A 19,498-nucleotide genomic window follows, 5' to 3' on the forward strand; every position below is an offset into this window, starting at 1 on the left:
GTAAATGACGAATAACTTGCCATTTTTTTTTTATCGGAAGTTCAAAACAAAATTTGCCTTTGAATGTAAATGAAAAGGAAAAGGTTTACAATACAAATATTTAAATACAAACTATTAATAACTAAACTACTCCTAACTACTCTCTCATTCATACAAGCACACCAAAATACATCAAAATTCAAAATAATACTATTATCTAATAATCAAGATTCACAAACAGTTTCAATTCATTTATTTTTATTAAATGACAATAAACTGCTCTGCTTCTCTGCATTCAATCTTCAGAAAATATCCTGGACTTTCATAATTTTTCCGCTCTTTTTTTTTCCGCTAACGTTCAAATTTCGTTAATATTTAAAGGGAAGGAATAAAGTTACAATCCATTAATACATCTATATTTTTTTTTCTAACCAGTCGTAAGATACTATCTCTCCATTCACCTAACTTGTGAACCCATTCAACTATAACGTAGCGTAGATCCAGAGTTACAAATAATTCTTAATTCTTAATTAGTGTTTATAGTTTTTAACCCACAACTCAATTAACTAATTTAGCTGAACAGTTTCCGAAAAGGTTTTCGCAGCTATAACCCGACCTAATAAATACACACATTTAATTTAAAATAATTATTTCTAAATTGAACATTCATACAGTACTCAGACCCGAATTTCCAAGCAAAATTAGTAAGAACTATACTCAATACAGCCATACCAAAAAGGCCATTATTTTTTTTTTTCTGATCAATTTCAATCCAATTAAAAGAACAATTCAAAATTTATTAATTTATTACAATCCCAAATTTTCATTTGAACAAAATTCTATTCATTGAACAATCCTCAGCCTACTTAATACTATGTTTTTAAATTTACGGCTACTCGAGTCACTCATACCGAATCGTGAGACCCATAGCTATTCGTGTGTGATTCACGGAAGGATTATCATTATTGTTGCATATATTGAGGATTCACCGGTTCTATTAAAGTATAATCACGCCAAAGATAACCAAATAACGTGTAAAACTCAATAGTAACTATTCTCCTCGCAACTTGAGGGCTTGACCGCAAATTGAAAAATAGATTATGATTCATTCAAGTCACAAGATCTTATATAATTATTTATGAAGAATTTATCCTGCAAAATAAATATTACATATTATACCACTCTCACACTCCAATCTCACCATAATGTGCACTGCACAACATTGGTTATAATGTTAGGTAATAGAAATGCCTTTAAATTGAAAATCAAAACAATTTGTATAAATTCCAGAACTTTTAATTTCACAAAAACTTTATTAACAAATACGTAGGAGGGTAGGCATACTACTTTACTATTTTTCCTACTAAATTGAAAAATCTCAAGGAGAAAGAGTTCCGTTAAAAGAAAAGGATCAAATAGCTCGTTACTAATTGTTTCGCAATATCAAACAAAATTCTGTATATAAGGTTCAAATGGAATTACTCCAGAAATTTAATTACTTCGAAAAGGAAGAAAATTTAGTTGTAGATATATTATTTTTTTTTTTTATTTGAACCTTTATTTAATTAGGGTTTAATTTCTCACTCATACGTGCAGTGAACATAATTCAACCAAAACTACAAAATATAGAAAATTTAGATACTCAATTTTGCAGTAGACACTTACTTCAATATCTGAAGACTCTAGCCATGAAGGAATTACTTGACTGACCAATAATCTCATTCACTCCAAATTTTAGGATTTTTATTTTATCCAAATTTAATTTTTAAGAAAACGTTTTCTCTAATTTTTTACTTAATCCTTTTAAATTTTTTAAGCCACTCACTCAGTTATAAGTTTTAATCCAAGTTAATGAGATTGTTAAAGATTAAGCATTGATTTAATAATTATTTTACAACCAACACAAATTTTCCATTTAACGTCTCTCCCTTATGTCGGTTTTTTGAATCTCTAAATCATGTCATTTAATTGCGTTAAATTATTTCAAATTGTAATAGGTTTTATCTACAAAAGATTAACGTCCTGAATTTATCATATCTTAGTCGTGTTTTAAAGTTCCTTTCAGAATTTTCCACTACTCAGAAACGTGGTTTAATGTCCCTAAATTTTAGTAGTGATACCCTTTAAATCAATAAAATAACTATCACTAGTTTTTGTAGATTCAAGAAAATTTTATACCCAAAACTCAAATACTTCTTTAAACCCCTTAAATTCTCTATTTAATGAAATTTAAGAAATTTATGAAAATTAAGAAGGAATCTTTGACGTTAATTTTAGCTTCCCTTTAGACCAACTTTAAATTTATAATTAATAGCTACTTTAAATTTTCCTATTTTTAGTTTTTTTTTTTAAGTCAAATTTTGGTTCAAGAGAACAAAAAGGATTTTAGCTTAATTTTTCTCTAACGCATTCTTTTAAATACAAAAGGAGTTGTTAGCAAAAGCTAGTCAAAAACTCCATTTTCCTAACGACACTACTCAGTCAAGAATTCATTTGAATGACAAAGGCAACATTTTGTACTCCACGCCAATTCAATAGCTTGGTTTTTCCTCCAAAAAGACACTAGAATCATACTACATTTTGCTCTTGTTCTTCACTCCATTTTAACACAATACTTTCAATGCACAATTTTGTACGAAAGCTTCAAACTACAAACTTCGATGCTAAAGAAACGACGAACATAGATACAGCTATCAACGGGCGAAATCCAACTAGTACAAGTAATCCCAGAATCAGCTAGCGATGTTAACCCAACTAATAATCCTTCCGTGAATGACACGGCAATTTCCGCTACACACACACCAAGGTGAAAAAAGGAGGGGAGGGAAACAGGTTCGCGCAACGAACCTTGAGTGAAGAACACTGCCATCTATTATCGGAAATGCGAAACAATTGTAACTCACCATTCGATTTACAATGACTTACGGAACTTTTCCTTTACATTTTTTCTCTCTACTTTTTTAAAAAAAGAAAAACTAAATTTTATTGTGACGACATGTCACAAGGTATATTTTGAGGGAATTTCTCAGCCCCCTTCCCTTGTCACGCAAAAAACTGTGGGTGATGGAGAAAAACGGATTGCACTTTCGAATTCAGCGACCAAAGTTCCTTTAGGATCAGATGTTTTCTTTCATGTGGCAAAAACCTTGTTTACTAGTGAGCTATTGATTTATTGAATTGATATAAATCTATATTCTGGCGCAATTCCCGCTTCCGTGTCACTATATGAACAATGACATGAGACAAAAAATCTACTTTTTTAGGGAATTTCCCGAAAAAATCCCTCTAGAATTTCCCTCTTATAAAAATGGCGGGCATGGTGTATACATCATTGTAAAGTATGTTTCATTACAAATCCAATGAAGTATAAACCTTGCTTATATTGTAATTCCCGTGGAAGTTACATGTGATTTTTCTGCACCTATTGTATATGGTAAAATGGACAGTACACATAGCATATATTTATAGAAATATATTTATTTCTCAATGAAGAATGATGCGACTCAGATGAAACTTACAGGGTTTACTAAGTATAAATCAGGCTAACCTAGAATATAATTTGTATGTTTATATGCCTAAGGGTATCCGAGCTAGAGGTACAAAAATGAAGAAAAAGGGAAATTTTGGGGGAAATTTCCCGAAAATCCCTCTGTCACGGGAAAACTGTGCGTGATAGAGAAAAACGGATTGCAGGTTCGAATTCAGCGTCCAAAGTTCCTTTAAAATCAGGTGTTTTCTCTCATGTGGCAGAAAAAAAGTTAAAATTTGTTGACTACTGTTATCTTCATGATCTCTCATCCTTCATTAGCCTTCTTTTCTACGTCTGCATTCCTTTCCCTGTCGGTCCATGATATGCGCAGCATTCTGCACCAACATCATATTTCAAATGCTTCTAGTTTGGATATTTCAACTTTCCTCATTGTTCACATTTCTGATCCGCAAAGCGCCACGCGCTCCATACCAGGGTCTTAATAAATCGTTTTCAAACGTTTAACGACACATTTCTTAATGTTAGCAGTCCTGTTTTCCTATTGAATGCTTGTTTATCCTGCGCTGTTCTTAAACTTATGTCTTTTTCATTTCTTCCGTCCGAGGATATTAGATTTCCTAAATAGGGTAATGTCTGAACGTCTTCGATTTTCGTTCCCTTTAGCAATACGTTTGCCCCTTCGTGTCCTGCTCTTGTGCAGTTTATCACTTTGGTTTTCTTCTTGTTTATCTTCATTTTGCATGTTTTTTCCAGTTGATCGTTCAAGTTTAAAAGTGCTTTCTGCAAGTCCTTTTCGTTCTCCGCTATCAGTGCTATGTCATGAGCAAACCTTATTGTGCTGAAAACCTGGCCATAATCTGGTTGTAATAACATCCCTCAATCATAGCATTCTGCCTTCGTCTGCTTTTGCTACACTCTCGATAATGTCTTTCGGTAAACTTTTTACTAAATTGTTTTATAACATCCTATCAAAATTCTCCAGTACACTTGGTCAAAAGACTTCTCTAAACCACTACACAAACTTCATTTACCTTTCTGAGTCTAAATTATTAAACTTCTCTTCCGCTCTGCCATCTGTTCACTACTCGATGCAAATGAGGAAGAAAATGATACTCAAATATTATTAACACAAAATAACATGAAATGTGCACTTGAGTGTTTGACGTTTAGCAAGAAAACATTTTTTATTATTATTTTTACCTTCTATGCATAATTGCGGAGCGTTTTTTCAAAAGACGATAAATGCAAAAAATTCAAAAATGGGTTATGCTTTGTAACGGCATCACTTGTATCTTTTACTTTGTCTTGTGAATTGTGTTTAGCAAGTGGGGAATGTACCGTGCGTAGAAATAGCCGAAACCACAAGGTTTTAGCAGAAGTCAACATAGTCGGGTAAAATTTTTCACGAACAAGGCTTCAAAAACCAATCCGTAGGCTTTTCTTCGCTGCAAGTGGCAACTATTTTTTTTTTTTTTATTTTTCATAACCTAGGTAAGTAGATTTTTTTTTTTTTTGCCTCCCCGTAAATTTCATGAAGTCACCAAAAATTCAAGATGGCGTACAATATGGCGATCTGAAAAACACAAATTTAGTTGTTGCGTGGTATCAAGTTTGGTATCGATTTCTGTTTCCATGGTCGTAGAATTAAAAAAAAAATGATACCAGAAATAGCGTCAGATGCTCATAGAAAGACAAGAGAAATGTAGCAAACAATAAAATTACCGTAAACTCAAGGAACATTCATGTAAAACAGTATATTGTCATTTAAGATGACTGGAGCTCTCTTTCTGGAAAAGTTTACATTTTTATATAAATTTCTGTTAAAAAGAAAAAAATGAAATGAAATCTTTGAGTTTTACGTCCCACGGTTATGCCGGTTAGGCTAAAGGAGACGGTGATAATGAGTAATGAATGAAATGGTGGAATGAAGAAAGTGGGAGGAAACGGGAGAACCCCGAAAAAAACCACGCACACGGTGTTTGTCCACCACAAAGTTCACTTGGCGGGGGCTGGGATCGAACCCGGGACCCCAAGCACCAGAGGTGAACGCTCTACCACTGATCTGTTAAAAATAATCTTTTTTATCATAATTTAGACTTTGTTCAGAGAGTTTCTTCCTTTCTACAAGATATTAAGCACTTGCTCCTTGAGTTCATTGAGGAAAACTTCAAATTATACTTTTAAGGATTGGATTCTTTGCATAGAGCTCATTGGCATCCTATTGAACTTCATCAGAACATCACGAGAAGGACGATGGGCGAAACATTTCAAGAAAATGTTAAAGCTAATGACATTTCATGGCCATGTCAATTACGTGCGGTGCGGATCTATTTATCTAATAAATATGGATAATTTAGAGCAAGAATTTCCTGCTGTTCATGAACAATTGAGAGGAAACTTTGCTATTAAAACTACAGGCAAACCATTTGTCAGAATGCCGTCAGACCAAGCAATTGAACGTGTGATCAAAATTTGTAAAATATCTGGAGGACTTATTAACATAAGTAATACGTGAGAGAGTGCTCGACAGAGGAGGGAGCTAACACACAATGAAAGAGGGAAATTATGTGACATGACAAAAGGCCTTCTTGGAGTGCGAACACATTCAGAATATAGTCATAATGAGCTATACACAGGGAGACTAAGAAAGGATGCTGAAGATGTGCAGCACCTGCAAGAACATTTTGAGAGATTTCACATATTTAGAATGTCCAGAAAAATAATGAATTTGTATCCCAACTGGTAATGTGTTACCCAAAGAACACGCAGAACAGTTAATAAAGGCACGAGAAATAGGCGGAGCGATAATAGACGCTTTTATACCTAAAGAATTTGGCCCAGAGGCTACTGTAGATCTGCAAGCTTCAATAAACAAAATTGAACATGATGACCTTCAAAAATGTCATTTTAAACCAACAAGTTAAAGGAGGAACCAATCACAAAAATGACATGATGATTCAACAGAGACTTCTTGAGCAGTATGTTCAGGAAGATCAGTAGATGTAAAGGACGTCTTCATATACCAACTTACTACTAGTCCACCAGCAATTTTAAGATCTGATGGCTCATTTAATTCAGTAGACAAAGCTCCACTTTGACACACACTGACAGAAGAAAACTACACTGATTGGACTGCTTCAATAAATAAGCACTGTGCTTTAATAGTAGATGACATTTCTCTTGTACATCAACTTGGAAAACTAAAGGATACTGCAACATTTGGGGACTTAGCAGATACATGTTTCAGGTACTTAACAAAGAACAAACATTTCAGAAGAATTGATGTATTTGACAGATACCCCGATACACCTACTGTAAAAGATACAACAAGAATAAAACGATCAACTCTGACTAAAGTTGGAAGTATTAGACGCCTCATTCAAGATATAAATACAACTTTACCTAAAAATTTGAGCGATTTATCAATAACTCTGGAAATAAAACAAATCGAATTACATTCCTGCCTGAGCAGTTTATTTCTAATCTTGCAAATCTGACTCATTTAGAGAGCCAAAATTTGAAGCTTTACATTCATAGATCCAAGATGTATCTATGCTTTGCTGCCAACAAGAAGAAGCTGATACTCGTATTATTTTGCATAGTTCATATGCACTACACAAAGATTATTAGTTATCCAGTCTGATGACACTGATGTTCTTGTCCTTTTGATATGGCGTGATTTTTCTCCAAATCTGTGGATGCAGTGAAGTTATCCAATTACGCACATTAATGTACATGACATTGTTCTTATGTTGGGAGGTGTAGTAAATAATTTTCTGCTTGTTTTCACAGTTTAACAAGGTGTAATACTGTCAGTCAGTTCCATTTAATAGTGAAATAACAGCTTGGAAAGTTTTCATTAAACGGCCAGATTTGTTAAAAAGTATAGGACTAATTAATACAATCATTTTCCATGATATTGAAACATTTGTTTGTAAATTGTATAGCTCATTCACGACTATTACAAGTGTAGATGTCTTTGTGTTCATGTATTTCGACAAGGTAAGCCACTCAATAAGTTACCTCCGACCAGTGGTAAATTAAAGTTAAATGCACAACGTGCTTCGTATCAAGCATTAGTGTGGGCTAAAGCTACAGAGCAGAATCATTGCTTACCAGCTTCTACTGACTGTGGTTGGAAGTTAGAAAATGGTGCTCTCAAACTAATTTTCATGACAAGAGATCCTTTCCCTAAAAAACATCTGCATATGTCAATATGCAAATGCCTTAATAAGTTCTTTGATGCTTCATGTTCCTGCAGGAATGCTGAAATGACTTGCACTCCAGGATGCTCATGTTTTGAAAGAAAGTGCTTGAATCAATTTATGAAATACAATGACTAAACAAGTGATGAATAAAACTTTCAAAATTGCTTTCGATATGAGCCTTTCATTATACTTTAGTGTGTTAATACTATATTGGTTTATATCCAAGTCTGTATATGAAATTGTTTATGTTTTTGAATGAATGTGCACCATGTGCGGAATAAGTTTAAGTTGAGACTTTGTAATATTGTTTATTTCATGGTTCAAATATTGTTTACATTGTAGTTCTACTTACGTCTTTTCAATATGGAGGTGCAGTGATTTTTAAGATAACATAATATTGAAGAGTGTTTGGTGCCCTTTTGAAATCAATGTGAAATTGAAAAATTATGCTGTTTTAAAGATATATTCGTTAAAATTGGTATTCGGACGATTTGAATACAATTATTGTAAAAATAACTGAAGTGAAACAAACCATTTGTTTCTTTTAACTAAGCGAAGTTATATTATTAAGTTTGTTATGATTCAGGAATATCGGTACTTGATGGTCTAATAGGAAGATTGAGGTATCGTATTGAATAAAAATTGTTATGGATACATACGTATTCTTGTGTTTAATATGTTGGACCTTAGAATTAATTATTTGCTTGCTTGCATAACTATTCATTTGATTGAGATTCAGAAGTCGGATGCTTTTAGTAACCGCACGGCACATAACTGCATTTGAGGTATGAACCAAACAACTCAAAATATAACAGAACGCTTGTTACATCAGTTTGTATATAATATATTAGAAATTTAAAACTTGAAATATTGTTAACATTAAACAACATAGTTACAGTATTTCTTGTATTAGTAAAAAGTTTATTATACTGTATTTGGAATACATGCTATTGCTGAGATTTGTATTAAAATACTTACATTTAGTTTACTGAAATGTGATCACATTTTCCGCTTTTATATATGTTAATTACCTTGATGTCCTTGCCAATCATGTAAATACCTTACATTGTGTATGCCTGATAACATTTTCAACTTTTTTTTTTTTTAATTCAACAGCCGCAAAAGCATGAAAATCGACACCACGTTTCATGACATGTGCCAATTTGGACTTGCTTCTCTTTTGGAAATGAAATGAAATGAAATCTTTGAGTTTTACGTCCCACGGTTATGCCGGCTAGCTAAAGGAGACGGTGATGATGAAAGGTGAATGAATTGGTGGAATGAAGAAACTGGGAGGAAACGGGAGAACCCCGAGAAAACCCATGCACACGGTGTTTGTCCACCACAAAGTTCACTTGGCGGGAGCAGAGTTTGAACCCGGGACCCCCAAGCACCAGAGGTGAACGCTCTACCACTGAGCCACCGCGGCCACCTTGCTTCTCTTTTGGGCAGCCGTCTTTTATTCCTGGTGACTCCAAGGAATTGACGGGTGGCAAACGCAATATTCTGTTAAAACCAGCTTTAAAAATCATAAAAACAATGATTGCCACTTGTAGCAAAGAAAAGCCTACGGTTTGCAACTTTTCACTTATTCACTCTCCTACTTACATTTGTTCTCAAAGAGTTACAGCAGAAGTCATATGCATTTTTTTTTTTTTTTAATTCGAGTCAAGTGTAGTTGTACAATCTCTGCGTCATGACTCATTCAAATCAGTAGAGCAAGGAAAACGTAGTTTCGTATACCTGGCTGGAAACAGTATTCAAGAAGATGCAACCAAGTTGCATCGGCTTTGTCGGAATTTCTATTGATCCTAGAGATGAGATAAGTGATAGTCCTACTACATTACATCTCTTCTCAGATTCATGTAGCAGCCAGAATAAAAACAGCGTTATGATGGCAACACTCATTGCATTCTTGGAAAGAAGTGAAACATTTTCTGATGTCCTTCACTTCTTCCCAGTTCGTGGACATACGAGTAGCTACATGCCTCCAAACCGTGTATTTAGTCGAATAGAAAAATCATACAGAAGAAAGGAAAACCTCTTGTCACCTCAAGAATACTATAAGACCATGGAACACAAAGTTCTTGCCAAAAACTGGGAAACTAAAAATCTGAAGTACAGTGTGAGATAAGTTCTGAAGCCCAGGCTTCCATTCAAAATGAATAGCCAGCGTGTTATCATATACACAAAGGCAAAGAACCGTGTTCGTTTCAATTAAGAATACATATTTTGGAAATGCAGTTGAAATCTTGTGAAAAACAAAACACTGTCGAATCGTGTTGTCTTCTGCTATTTTGACAAAGAAAAATATGGTCAGCAAAGAGAAGAAGAAAAATGTTCTTGCTCTCTTAGAGTATTTTGTTATACCGGCAAAGGGCTTTTACAAAGATGTTGTACAACACTGAACCACGTGTGATAATGTGTAAAATGGTACAATATTTTATATGATTATACTAGCGCTGATATTTTTGGTACTTTTTACATTCTTGGTTTGAGCAAATAGTGCAAAATAAGTGTACACGAACATACTTTTAATATTATCATTTTGCTATACTGTTTGTATTATGACCATGATTACTACGAATAAAGTTAGCAACAATAAGTTAATTGTATAAAATGTATATAAAAATAAAATAAATAAATATACACAACAAAATAAAATATAACTGTATCGGCCTGTGTATTATATTTTATGCATTTGCATTTATCGACTTTTGAAAAAAAAAAAAAAAAAAAAAAAACAAGTACTTCCTCTTTTTTTAATTGCAAAACAAATATTGCCCTTTAATACATTTTATTACGTTATCTTATTCACAACAGCACTAAATAATATCAGAGCAAAAATTAAAATTATAACATTTGCCTATCTACGATAAAATAAGAGAAAATGCGTTTTCTGTAAAATTGAATTTTCTACATATATCGAGTTTTGAAAAAAATGCTCATCAATTTTTAATATTTTTTGTTGCTTGGATTGTCAGGTGTAAAATCAGAATGTTTAGCAATATCATCACGAGGACCTGAAATCATGTAAGCCATTTCAATAACAGTATTTTGCTTATTTATTTTCTCCCAGTTCTTCCATCTTAACTAATCATAGCCATTATCCAAAATAAGTAATTCTCAGTAGTTAAAATATTTTCAGAAGATTTGTTTATTATCAACTTTTAGTTTAGGTGATAACCAATTTACAAGGCCTTATTTTATTTTTAAAAAATCTTTTTTTGCAGGTCGAACACCAGAATGAGAAGATGATAAAGTACCCGAATGGACCAAAGTTGGCACCAGACGTTGATATATATATGTATATTTTTTTTTTAATTGTAAGCAGTGAAATTTTACTAGTCATATGTCAATAATCATGTAAAAGGTTGCTTCGCTCATCATCATTCTATGACATTACTAAACATTATTTTGTATGTTAAACTGGCGCATAAGCCGTTTTAATAGGTGTTAGAGTTCGTTATTATATATATATTTTACAAAAATAGTTTGTAGATAGTGTTTGCCATAGATAACACTTTCCACACCATCATGCAATACTGTATTAAATGTTAGGAATTACTGTAGCATAAATCTCCCAACTTGTATAAAAATATGGTGTGGTAAGCCTTATAGACTCCTTTCTGTTATTTTATATTACATATATGTATATTTTTCTATTCTTATATTGTATTCTTGTTTATATATAGATAGAAAATAGTTTTTGTTGTTCGTTGAACGTGAGATTTGATCTCCAAACAAAGAAAAATAATGAGATACCTTTGGAGTTATAAGAAGCTGCTCGAGACGTGTATCATTGGTTTCATTTCCGTATATCTAATTTACATACACATTCAACTGAGAGTGGTCGTATCAAGAACTGTGAACCAGTAATTATTACAGCCTAACGAAAATGCTTTATAATTGTTTATTTCTTAATTAATTTGAAAAGCAGACAGTGAAACTAAAATTATTCATATTATGTGTGCTTAAATGTGTAATCTTATAATTATTCTCTGGAAAAGTCCAGTTTAAAACTGTGTAGAACTTCAAAATTTTTAAGCTGTAACCATATTAGAATTCAAGACAGTAGGAGCAGTCACCTTGTAATAGTCCTGCAGCCCATAAAATAAAATAAAATACAAAACATAAACACCAATTAACAGTCGTCACGGGTTTAGATTTACCATATATTAAAATTTAACCATTCACATTGTTGATTTCTGAAAAGACAAAAGCCATATGACAACTTACAACAATGTAGGTTTTGCTATGAAACTATAGAATGCTTTCTGTCGTTAATAAATCTCTACACGACAACTTAATTAGTTTGTGAATCTCTATACTGACTTTACAAGAAGTTCTCTTCTGTCGTACTGAAAGACCAGTGAATTGTCTTGATATTTAATAGTTTACAAGCCAATAAGAAATGGGTGCTAGGAAGACAACTCAAGAAAACTCAACTCAACTCAATAAGAAAGCTAACTCAAGAAAATTTTTTTTTCTCTAAAATGAAACATACTGTAAGTACAGTGTGTTTTCTCTTGCAATTTTAGTAGCTAGTCATATTACTGTTATGATATTTGTCTTAAACGACGAAAATTTACTTTTAATGTTTAACAATTCGTTAGTAGAAAATAATTTTTACTATTTCCATACCACCTTTCATGACAAGAAGGGTAAGAAAGATACAACAATCTTGTCTGAATTTATATGTTTCTGAGTTTGTCATTATGTATATATTTGAGAAAAATAGTTTGTAGATAGTGTCCGCCATAGATAGAACTTTCCACACCATCATCCAATATTGTATTAGCTGTTAGGAGTTACTGTAATATAACTCCTCCATCTTGCATAAAGATACGGTGTGGTAAGCCTTAAGTACTCTTTTTATGGTATTTTATGTTACATATATATATATATATATATATATATTCTATTTTTATATTATTGATGGTTTATTTGCTTATTTCCGAAGTTTTGTTTCTACTTTCCGTGCGTATTTGACGCTAAAAAGCGACCCCTCTCCTTTGATTGACTATTTTGCATCGAACTCAAACTTTTATTTTATCCTTTTAGAGTTCATATTGTCAAGATCTCTAGAGAAAGGGATGTTAATACTAAGAAAATTTCAGATATTTATTTTGGAATAAGAACAATGGATATAAAGATGATTTGTTTTTTTCTTTCTCCCTTAAACAGGTCATACTTTCTGATCAGTAATTTAAAGTTCTCACTGTGGAGGTGTAGCCATATTTATTGCAAGATATTAAGCTTCATTTTTGTTTATTTCACGTCGTTCTAGATTAAGTAGTTAAAATTTGAATAGCTAACAACAACACAAAGTATTATATTGATATTGGAGGAAATAACTGATTCTCGTATATCACACCAATTTCTCTTTAGGTGCAAATTCAATTATACAGTATCCAAAGAATGAAAAAAATGCACGACTGGAATCGGATTTGAACCCAGGCTTACCATGGCGATGCATTAACCATGAGACTACCAAATCCGCTTCTGTAATAGCCATGCCTTGTATTACACTTGAAGTCACTGTTCCCGGACCAAATGTACTGTATAGCAACTCCCGTGTTTTGCTTAGACACAGTAGGTCTACATGACAGAACACTTGCGAGGATTACATTCATAAATTGGAGGAGATAAACCATTTTATATCTTTTTTACTGGTTTGAATTTCGATCCAGTTGTGCATATTTTTCATTTCAAAACCTAAGTGAATCGGAGAATCGCAAAATTTAGGTTGCATTGATCTCACCAACTTTAGCGCTTTTAAACATTGAAAATATAATCAGGACGTTGAGTTTTGTGTGTCTGTGTGTTTGTGTTTTAGCCAACTAGTATCAATGATTCATAACACAGTGTGCATTGTTAAAGCAGACAATATAAAAATGTGAGTACGCCAAATCTATGTTCATTTCCTATTGGTGACCGACGAACTGGGTAGAAGCGGCTCTCAAAACCGTCTAAACCTTGTTGACTATTTCGAGATATTTCATTATCGTGTTTTGTCTAAGAAAAATATGCCAGAAACTTTTTTCACGCATTATTTCAGTTTCGTCGGATGAATGCTACTGTGGTAGAGACTTGTAAATCTTTACAAATTCGACTTTGTCTTAATGACATAACTGAAATGATTTTTTATGTTGTTTCGAAGGCGTTCGTTGCATAAAGTTGTAATAAGTGACGAACTTATTCTTGAGTATCCGTGATTTCCCTTGTTTTGGAACCAATTCGGATATTACATTTTTAGAATAATTTCTCGATTACCTATACTTAAGTGACCCACCATCTAGAAGATATATCCCAAACTTGCTGATTATGATGAACCTTGTTTATTTATTTAATAGCTGAATATACCCATTCTTCGCATGGGGGCTGTATTTGGAAATCAGCGCCTGTGAGAGTATCAGCATTCATTTTAGCGACCGCGAAAACTATGGATTTGACATTAATATAGGTCATTTTGGTCTATTTTACATGTCTGCGTATGCCCCCTTCCCCCCGCTGAACCCCGGCCCGCATACAATGGTAGCTGAATTTGCAAGTCATCGCTAATGGAAATGTCATAATTGATCTTAGCGACATCGAAAATTATGTATTTGACACTAATATCGGTCATTTTGGATTCATTTTACATGCCTCGGTATCCCCCACGGTTAGCCCCGGCCCGCAGCAAAATAGGGTGGATTTGGAAGTTCATATGATCGAAGTTTCACCATCGATCTCAGCGACCGTGAAAACTATGAATTCGACACTAATATCGGTCATTTTCTACTACTTTTACATGTCCCGGTTAACGGCCCCCTGAGACCCCCTGGTTCGAATTTTGACAAAAGTGCTTCGCCTTGATCTGGGGCCTGGACCAAGGCATCCGTGAACAAAATTTGGTAACTCTCGGTCAACTTGTCTGGTCCCCAGGCCGGTCCTGGTAAACGCTCCCCCTGAGACCCCTTTGGTTCGAAATTTGAAAAAAAAAAAAAAAAACGCTTCGTCTCGATCTGTGGCCTGGACCAAGGTACCCCTGACCAAAATTTGGTAACTCTCGGCCCACTCATCTGATCCCCAGGCCGCACACACACAGACACATAAAGAAACTCTTTATTTTATTTATATTAGATTTATTTATTTATTCTTGATGATAAATTTTTTAACTTCGCTTATGCAAAAAGATCTAACTGTCATCATCTATTGATCCAGGTAAATTTAATTTACTAGGAAGACAGATTTTTACTAATGAGAAAGTGTCAAAGAGCGGTTTTCAGATATTGGGGTGACATCTTATTTTTTAACTAGATCATTCTTCATACTGAGAAGTGAATGCTAGACAGAATTTATACAGCAGTCGTCCTTATTGTTAAGTTTGTGAAATCAGAATGTGTTGAGCATCTAGATCACGAACAGATTCTTCAGAACTGTATCTCTCACATTATTCAAGAACTAAATTGTTCAAGTGTTTTTTTATTAATACTATTGTTATACTATTTTTTCTTACTTACGGAGACGACTATTTTTTCAATCCTGTTGCTCTAAAGCTAAAATATAAAATGACTCATTACAGGTTTGATTAAAAAAAATTATCTTTTTACTATCTGTATTTTTTCCTTCGGGACACAAACCTCAACAATAAAATTTTAAGTCTACTTTCTGCTGCATCCCTATATATAAAAATGTAACACAGTGTTTAAAGAAAAATAATTTATCTCCTTGATCAATATTTAAGTAAAGCTCGTTACTTATAATTATTTGGTTCTTTTTATTTATCACTTGACCAACAGAAAAACTTCTAAATGTTATTATTGGGAATAAAATTATTGTATTGTTTGAATGGCTTTTGTGTATTTGTAAGTTTAAGAATAAGACATACTTCCATTTCTTTTTGTTTTTAAATTAGTGTACAAAGTATGGAAGCTTTATTGTAACAAGTTATTTTTATAAAATAAATAATATTTTCTACAATATAGTTTACGAATTATTTAAAACGTACTTCCTATACATTCTCCCAAGCATAGAATTTTTGGATGTAAGCATATTTTGGTACTGAAGCATACATTCTGCGGGGAGATTTCCAAGCAATAATGATACAAACTGTTTACTCTAGACATTCATTAACGGTCTTTATCCTACCCAAGGGCCAATTCTAGTCTACTCATGAAATGTAGCTGCGCGAAACCACAAATAGCAAAGCAGCGACAGAGAAGCCACTTTCCTTAACTTGCGACTCAAAAGAATGTATCGAAAACTGGGAAGTAGGGAACTGTATTGAAGACGGTTTGAAAATTACGCTAAAATATACATGTATATAAGAATGTTACACTATGCACTCCTTTAGGAACCACAACCTTGACAAAATTCTCCGATCACATTTAAGAGACGATTGTATGTAAGAATAAGGACGAAGTAAATTTGAAAGAGGAGTTTATTAGCAGTCATGGCCAGTTTATAATCTCCAGATCACGACAAAATAAAAACCATAGTTGGGAGCTATTTTCCTTGCCTCTTCCCCTTCTACTTAGACAACGATTTGCTACATTTGCATGCGTCATATATTTTCTGATTCATTCTTCTATCCTATGCATCCTGCTTGTTGCATGTGGGCAGGCTAATTACGGTCTGAGCTACTCACCTTTGAAAGTAACTACTTAGTCTGTGTTCTTTCTAAATATCGGCCCCGTACCTTGCAGAATGATAACCGAAAGGTTCAAGGAAATATTTTCACAGTTAAAAAAGGTGTATTATGGTGGCCAGCTACGTTGTTCCTGCTACTACGCACAGTTACATATTGACATATTTTCTTCGGTAGAGTTTAAATGATAAGTCCGGGATTTGAACCTTACACCTTTTATCTAATATAAAGAGTTTGTTTCTGTGTGCGTCCTGGGGACCAGACAAGTGGACCGAGAAAAATCAAATTTTGGTCACGGGTACACACGGAAAAGAAAGTATTTGATAGTTGACAAATTTTCTTTTGCCAATAACTCGGGAACAAATTAATTAATTTCGATCCTTTTGTTGTTATCCTTATAATTTGATAACTTGCCAAATCGGTATTCTAATGCGTTAACTTATTCTTGAGTTATTAGGGAAAGAAAATTTCTCAAGTGAAAAATACTTTCTTTCGTGACTGTACTTTGGTCCAGGCCCAGACCAAGACGAAGCGTTTCCTCACAATTCGAACCAGGGGGGAGGGGGGGTTACCGGGACATGTAAAAGTAGTAGAAAATGACCGATATTAGTGCCGAATTCATAGTTTTCGCTTTCGTTGAGATCAATGGTGAAACTCCGATCGTATTGACTTCCAAATCCACCCCATTCGGCTGCGGGCTGGGGGATACCAAGACATGTAAAAATAATCGAAAATGGCAGATATTAGAGTCAAATCCATCGTTTTCGCAGTCGCTGAGATGAATGGTGATACATTCACAGCTGTTGACTTCGAAATACAGCCCCCATCGGCTAGGATCCAGAGGCGCCCATGCAAAAAAATGAGTATTTCAGCTAGTTGCAAAATAGTCTTATATAAAGATTTACAAAGTTCATGTAAGTTTTTCAAAGTCTATAAAATTTATTTCCAGTGTGGAAAAGATCTTCAACATACGAGTTGGGCTCTGATTTGATGGTTGTGTCTTAGCCCAGAGCGGTGTCAGACTGTAATTAAAGGATATCTCCTTTGCTCATAGCAACCTTCGGAGATACTGTAGTTCAGTATTACTCCTTTTTGCTCATCTCAGCCTCAGAGGTAGGTTGATTAAAGTAATACTCCCTCGCTCATCGCAGCCTCAGGAGTAGTTATTAAAGGAAATCTCCGTAACTCGCAGCGGTCTCGGGAGACAGTTTATGTAGGTTATCGACTAGCACTGGCAATAATGGCTCTATCCACTTTTGAAGGGGAGGCCCTTGAGGGAAGGTCGGCCGTGTTTGTTTTCCTTCCGAAACCTCTTCGTGTCTTCCTAGTAGCCTCCTTCCGTCGTCTATTGCTGTTTATGTTTGAACAAAATAACACGTGTTCATGGTTGGAGCCAGTGTTTATACTAAACACACGCAGTTGCTTATGTATGAGGGTATAGAACCTTACACCCCTCACACCGGATTTTTTTTAAACAGGTAGCAATCATTGCCATCATTGAAGTTGATCATAACTATTGCTGTGACTTATATCTAACAGTAAAATATAAAAAAAATATGTACACAAATAATCCCATAATGTTCTTGTGGAAGATACTTTTAGTTCATATGCTCTAAATGTAATGCATGTTGTAATTTTTGACATTCTAAACAAAAGTGTCTCTCGCTATAAGTTGTCAAACGTGAATGCACTCAAATCACCAAAGTCATGAATGTGGACAGCCAATAACAATATATTAGTTTTATGCCCATTGAGAATTTTAATTAGGGCCTCAGAAACTACACCAAATCAATTTTAATGACAAACCGATTTTCCACAGGAATATTGCAGAATAATTTGTAGCGGGACATACTCATGCGAGTGTTTCTGGCCCACGTAGTCAAGTAAGTAAGGAATGGGTAATATTTGAAGATTCATAACCAATCAATAACCATTCAACCTTGTAAATAAAATTATGTTTGACCTCAAGAATCCTGAAGAAGTAATTTTTGAGAAAGCACAGTTCAATTAATTTGCCCGCGTGACAATTCAACTGATGATATATTACAAATCAACAAAAGAAAGAAAGATTGGGGGCATTGTGGGGATTCTTGATAAAATTTCTCCCGCCCTTATTATTCAAGATAGAAACTTGAAATTTGGCGCACACATTCAGTTTACCAAGTACTATTTATCAGATTTTTTTGAGATCTCTACGTTCACACAGGGCCGTCCCTCAGGGGCCCAAAGTGTGAAAAAAATCCCCCCGAAATTTTATATGGTATGGGCATGCAAGTGATACCATTTGAAAGCCAGCTCCATTCTGAAGAGAATGAGGTATGAACCATGATCCTATGATAAATAGTGACGATGCAGTAGCTGCTTGACTGAAAGTCTAAAAAATAACCCCAAAATTCAGGTTCCCGAGAGGGATATAGAAGTTATTTTTAAAAAATTACAAATAGAGAAATACATACATAACCATGACATTTATACCGAGTAGTACCGGTAACACTTATCTACTAAGAACTTGTAAAAAGCAGATTTAAACCTAGAATATGATTTATTTTGCTTAGAAAGTCAGGTAACTTGTTGAAAATTTTTGTACAGTTAATATATACGCTTTTTTGAATGTAACTAGTGTGTAAGAAACATACAGAATTTGCTTTCTTTATCTGATAACCTAAGATATTTAGAATCGTATACACAAATTTGGAACCAACAGTTTTGTTAACAGTGGAATGGATTCAATCATATGGCTGCCTACTAATGGGATGATACACATCCTTATTGGGAATTCCTCTTGGAAATTGTATTGTGATTTCATTGTAGTTGATTGGTCACGTATTTTCAGTCCAAACATGCTGTTAATAATTTTTATTATTATTTCACATTCATGAATAAGTTTTATACAAATTAGCATTCTCTTTTTTTCTTTAATAGGAAGTGATTCCTCTGATTGACTGAACCATTTCATTATTACGTAACATACGCATGCGATATGCGTACGACTATAATGAAATTCTTATTATTTCTCAACATCAAAAGTCATCGTGAGAAAATCTGTTTTGGCACACTTATTTTTTAAACTCATATACTCTACAATAAATATGACTACAAACATAAATTCATTTGTGCTCTTATTTGACCGTATTTGACCTCATCAATGCAACTGATGGGACGTTAATTTTCTCTGTGTTACGTAGTAAT

The 19,498-nt window shown here is 33.8% G+C and overlaps 1 protein-coding gene across 1 annotated transcript in view; it reads left to right on the forward strand.

Annotated features, from left to right (window-relative positions):
* The window catches only part of LOC145674174 (uncharacterized), an 83,200-nt gene extending 67,569 nt beyond the window's left edge, over positions 1–15,631 (forward strand). Inside the window, exon 30 of the mRNA XM_081744007.1 lies at positions 10,911–15,631. Coding sequence (XP_081600133.1) covers positions 10,911–10,927 — 17 coding nt within the window. The 3' untranslated portion in view covers positions 10,928–15,631. The remainder of the gene's footprint in view (positions 1–10,910) is intronic.
* The last annotated feature ends 3,867 nt before the right edge of the window (positions 15,632–19,498 follow it).

This window comes from Thermobia domestica, chromosome 17 (genome assembly GCF_964235325.1).
Source record: "Thermobia domestica chromosome 17, izTheDome1.hap1.1, whole genome shotgun sequence".
Classification (NCBI taxonomy): Eukaryota; Metazoa; Arthropoda; class Insecta; order Zygentoma; family Lepismatidae; genus Thermobia; species Thermobia domestica.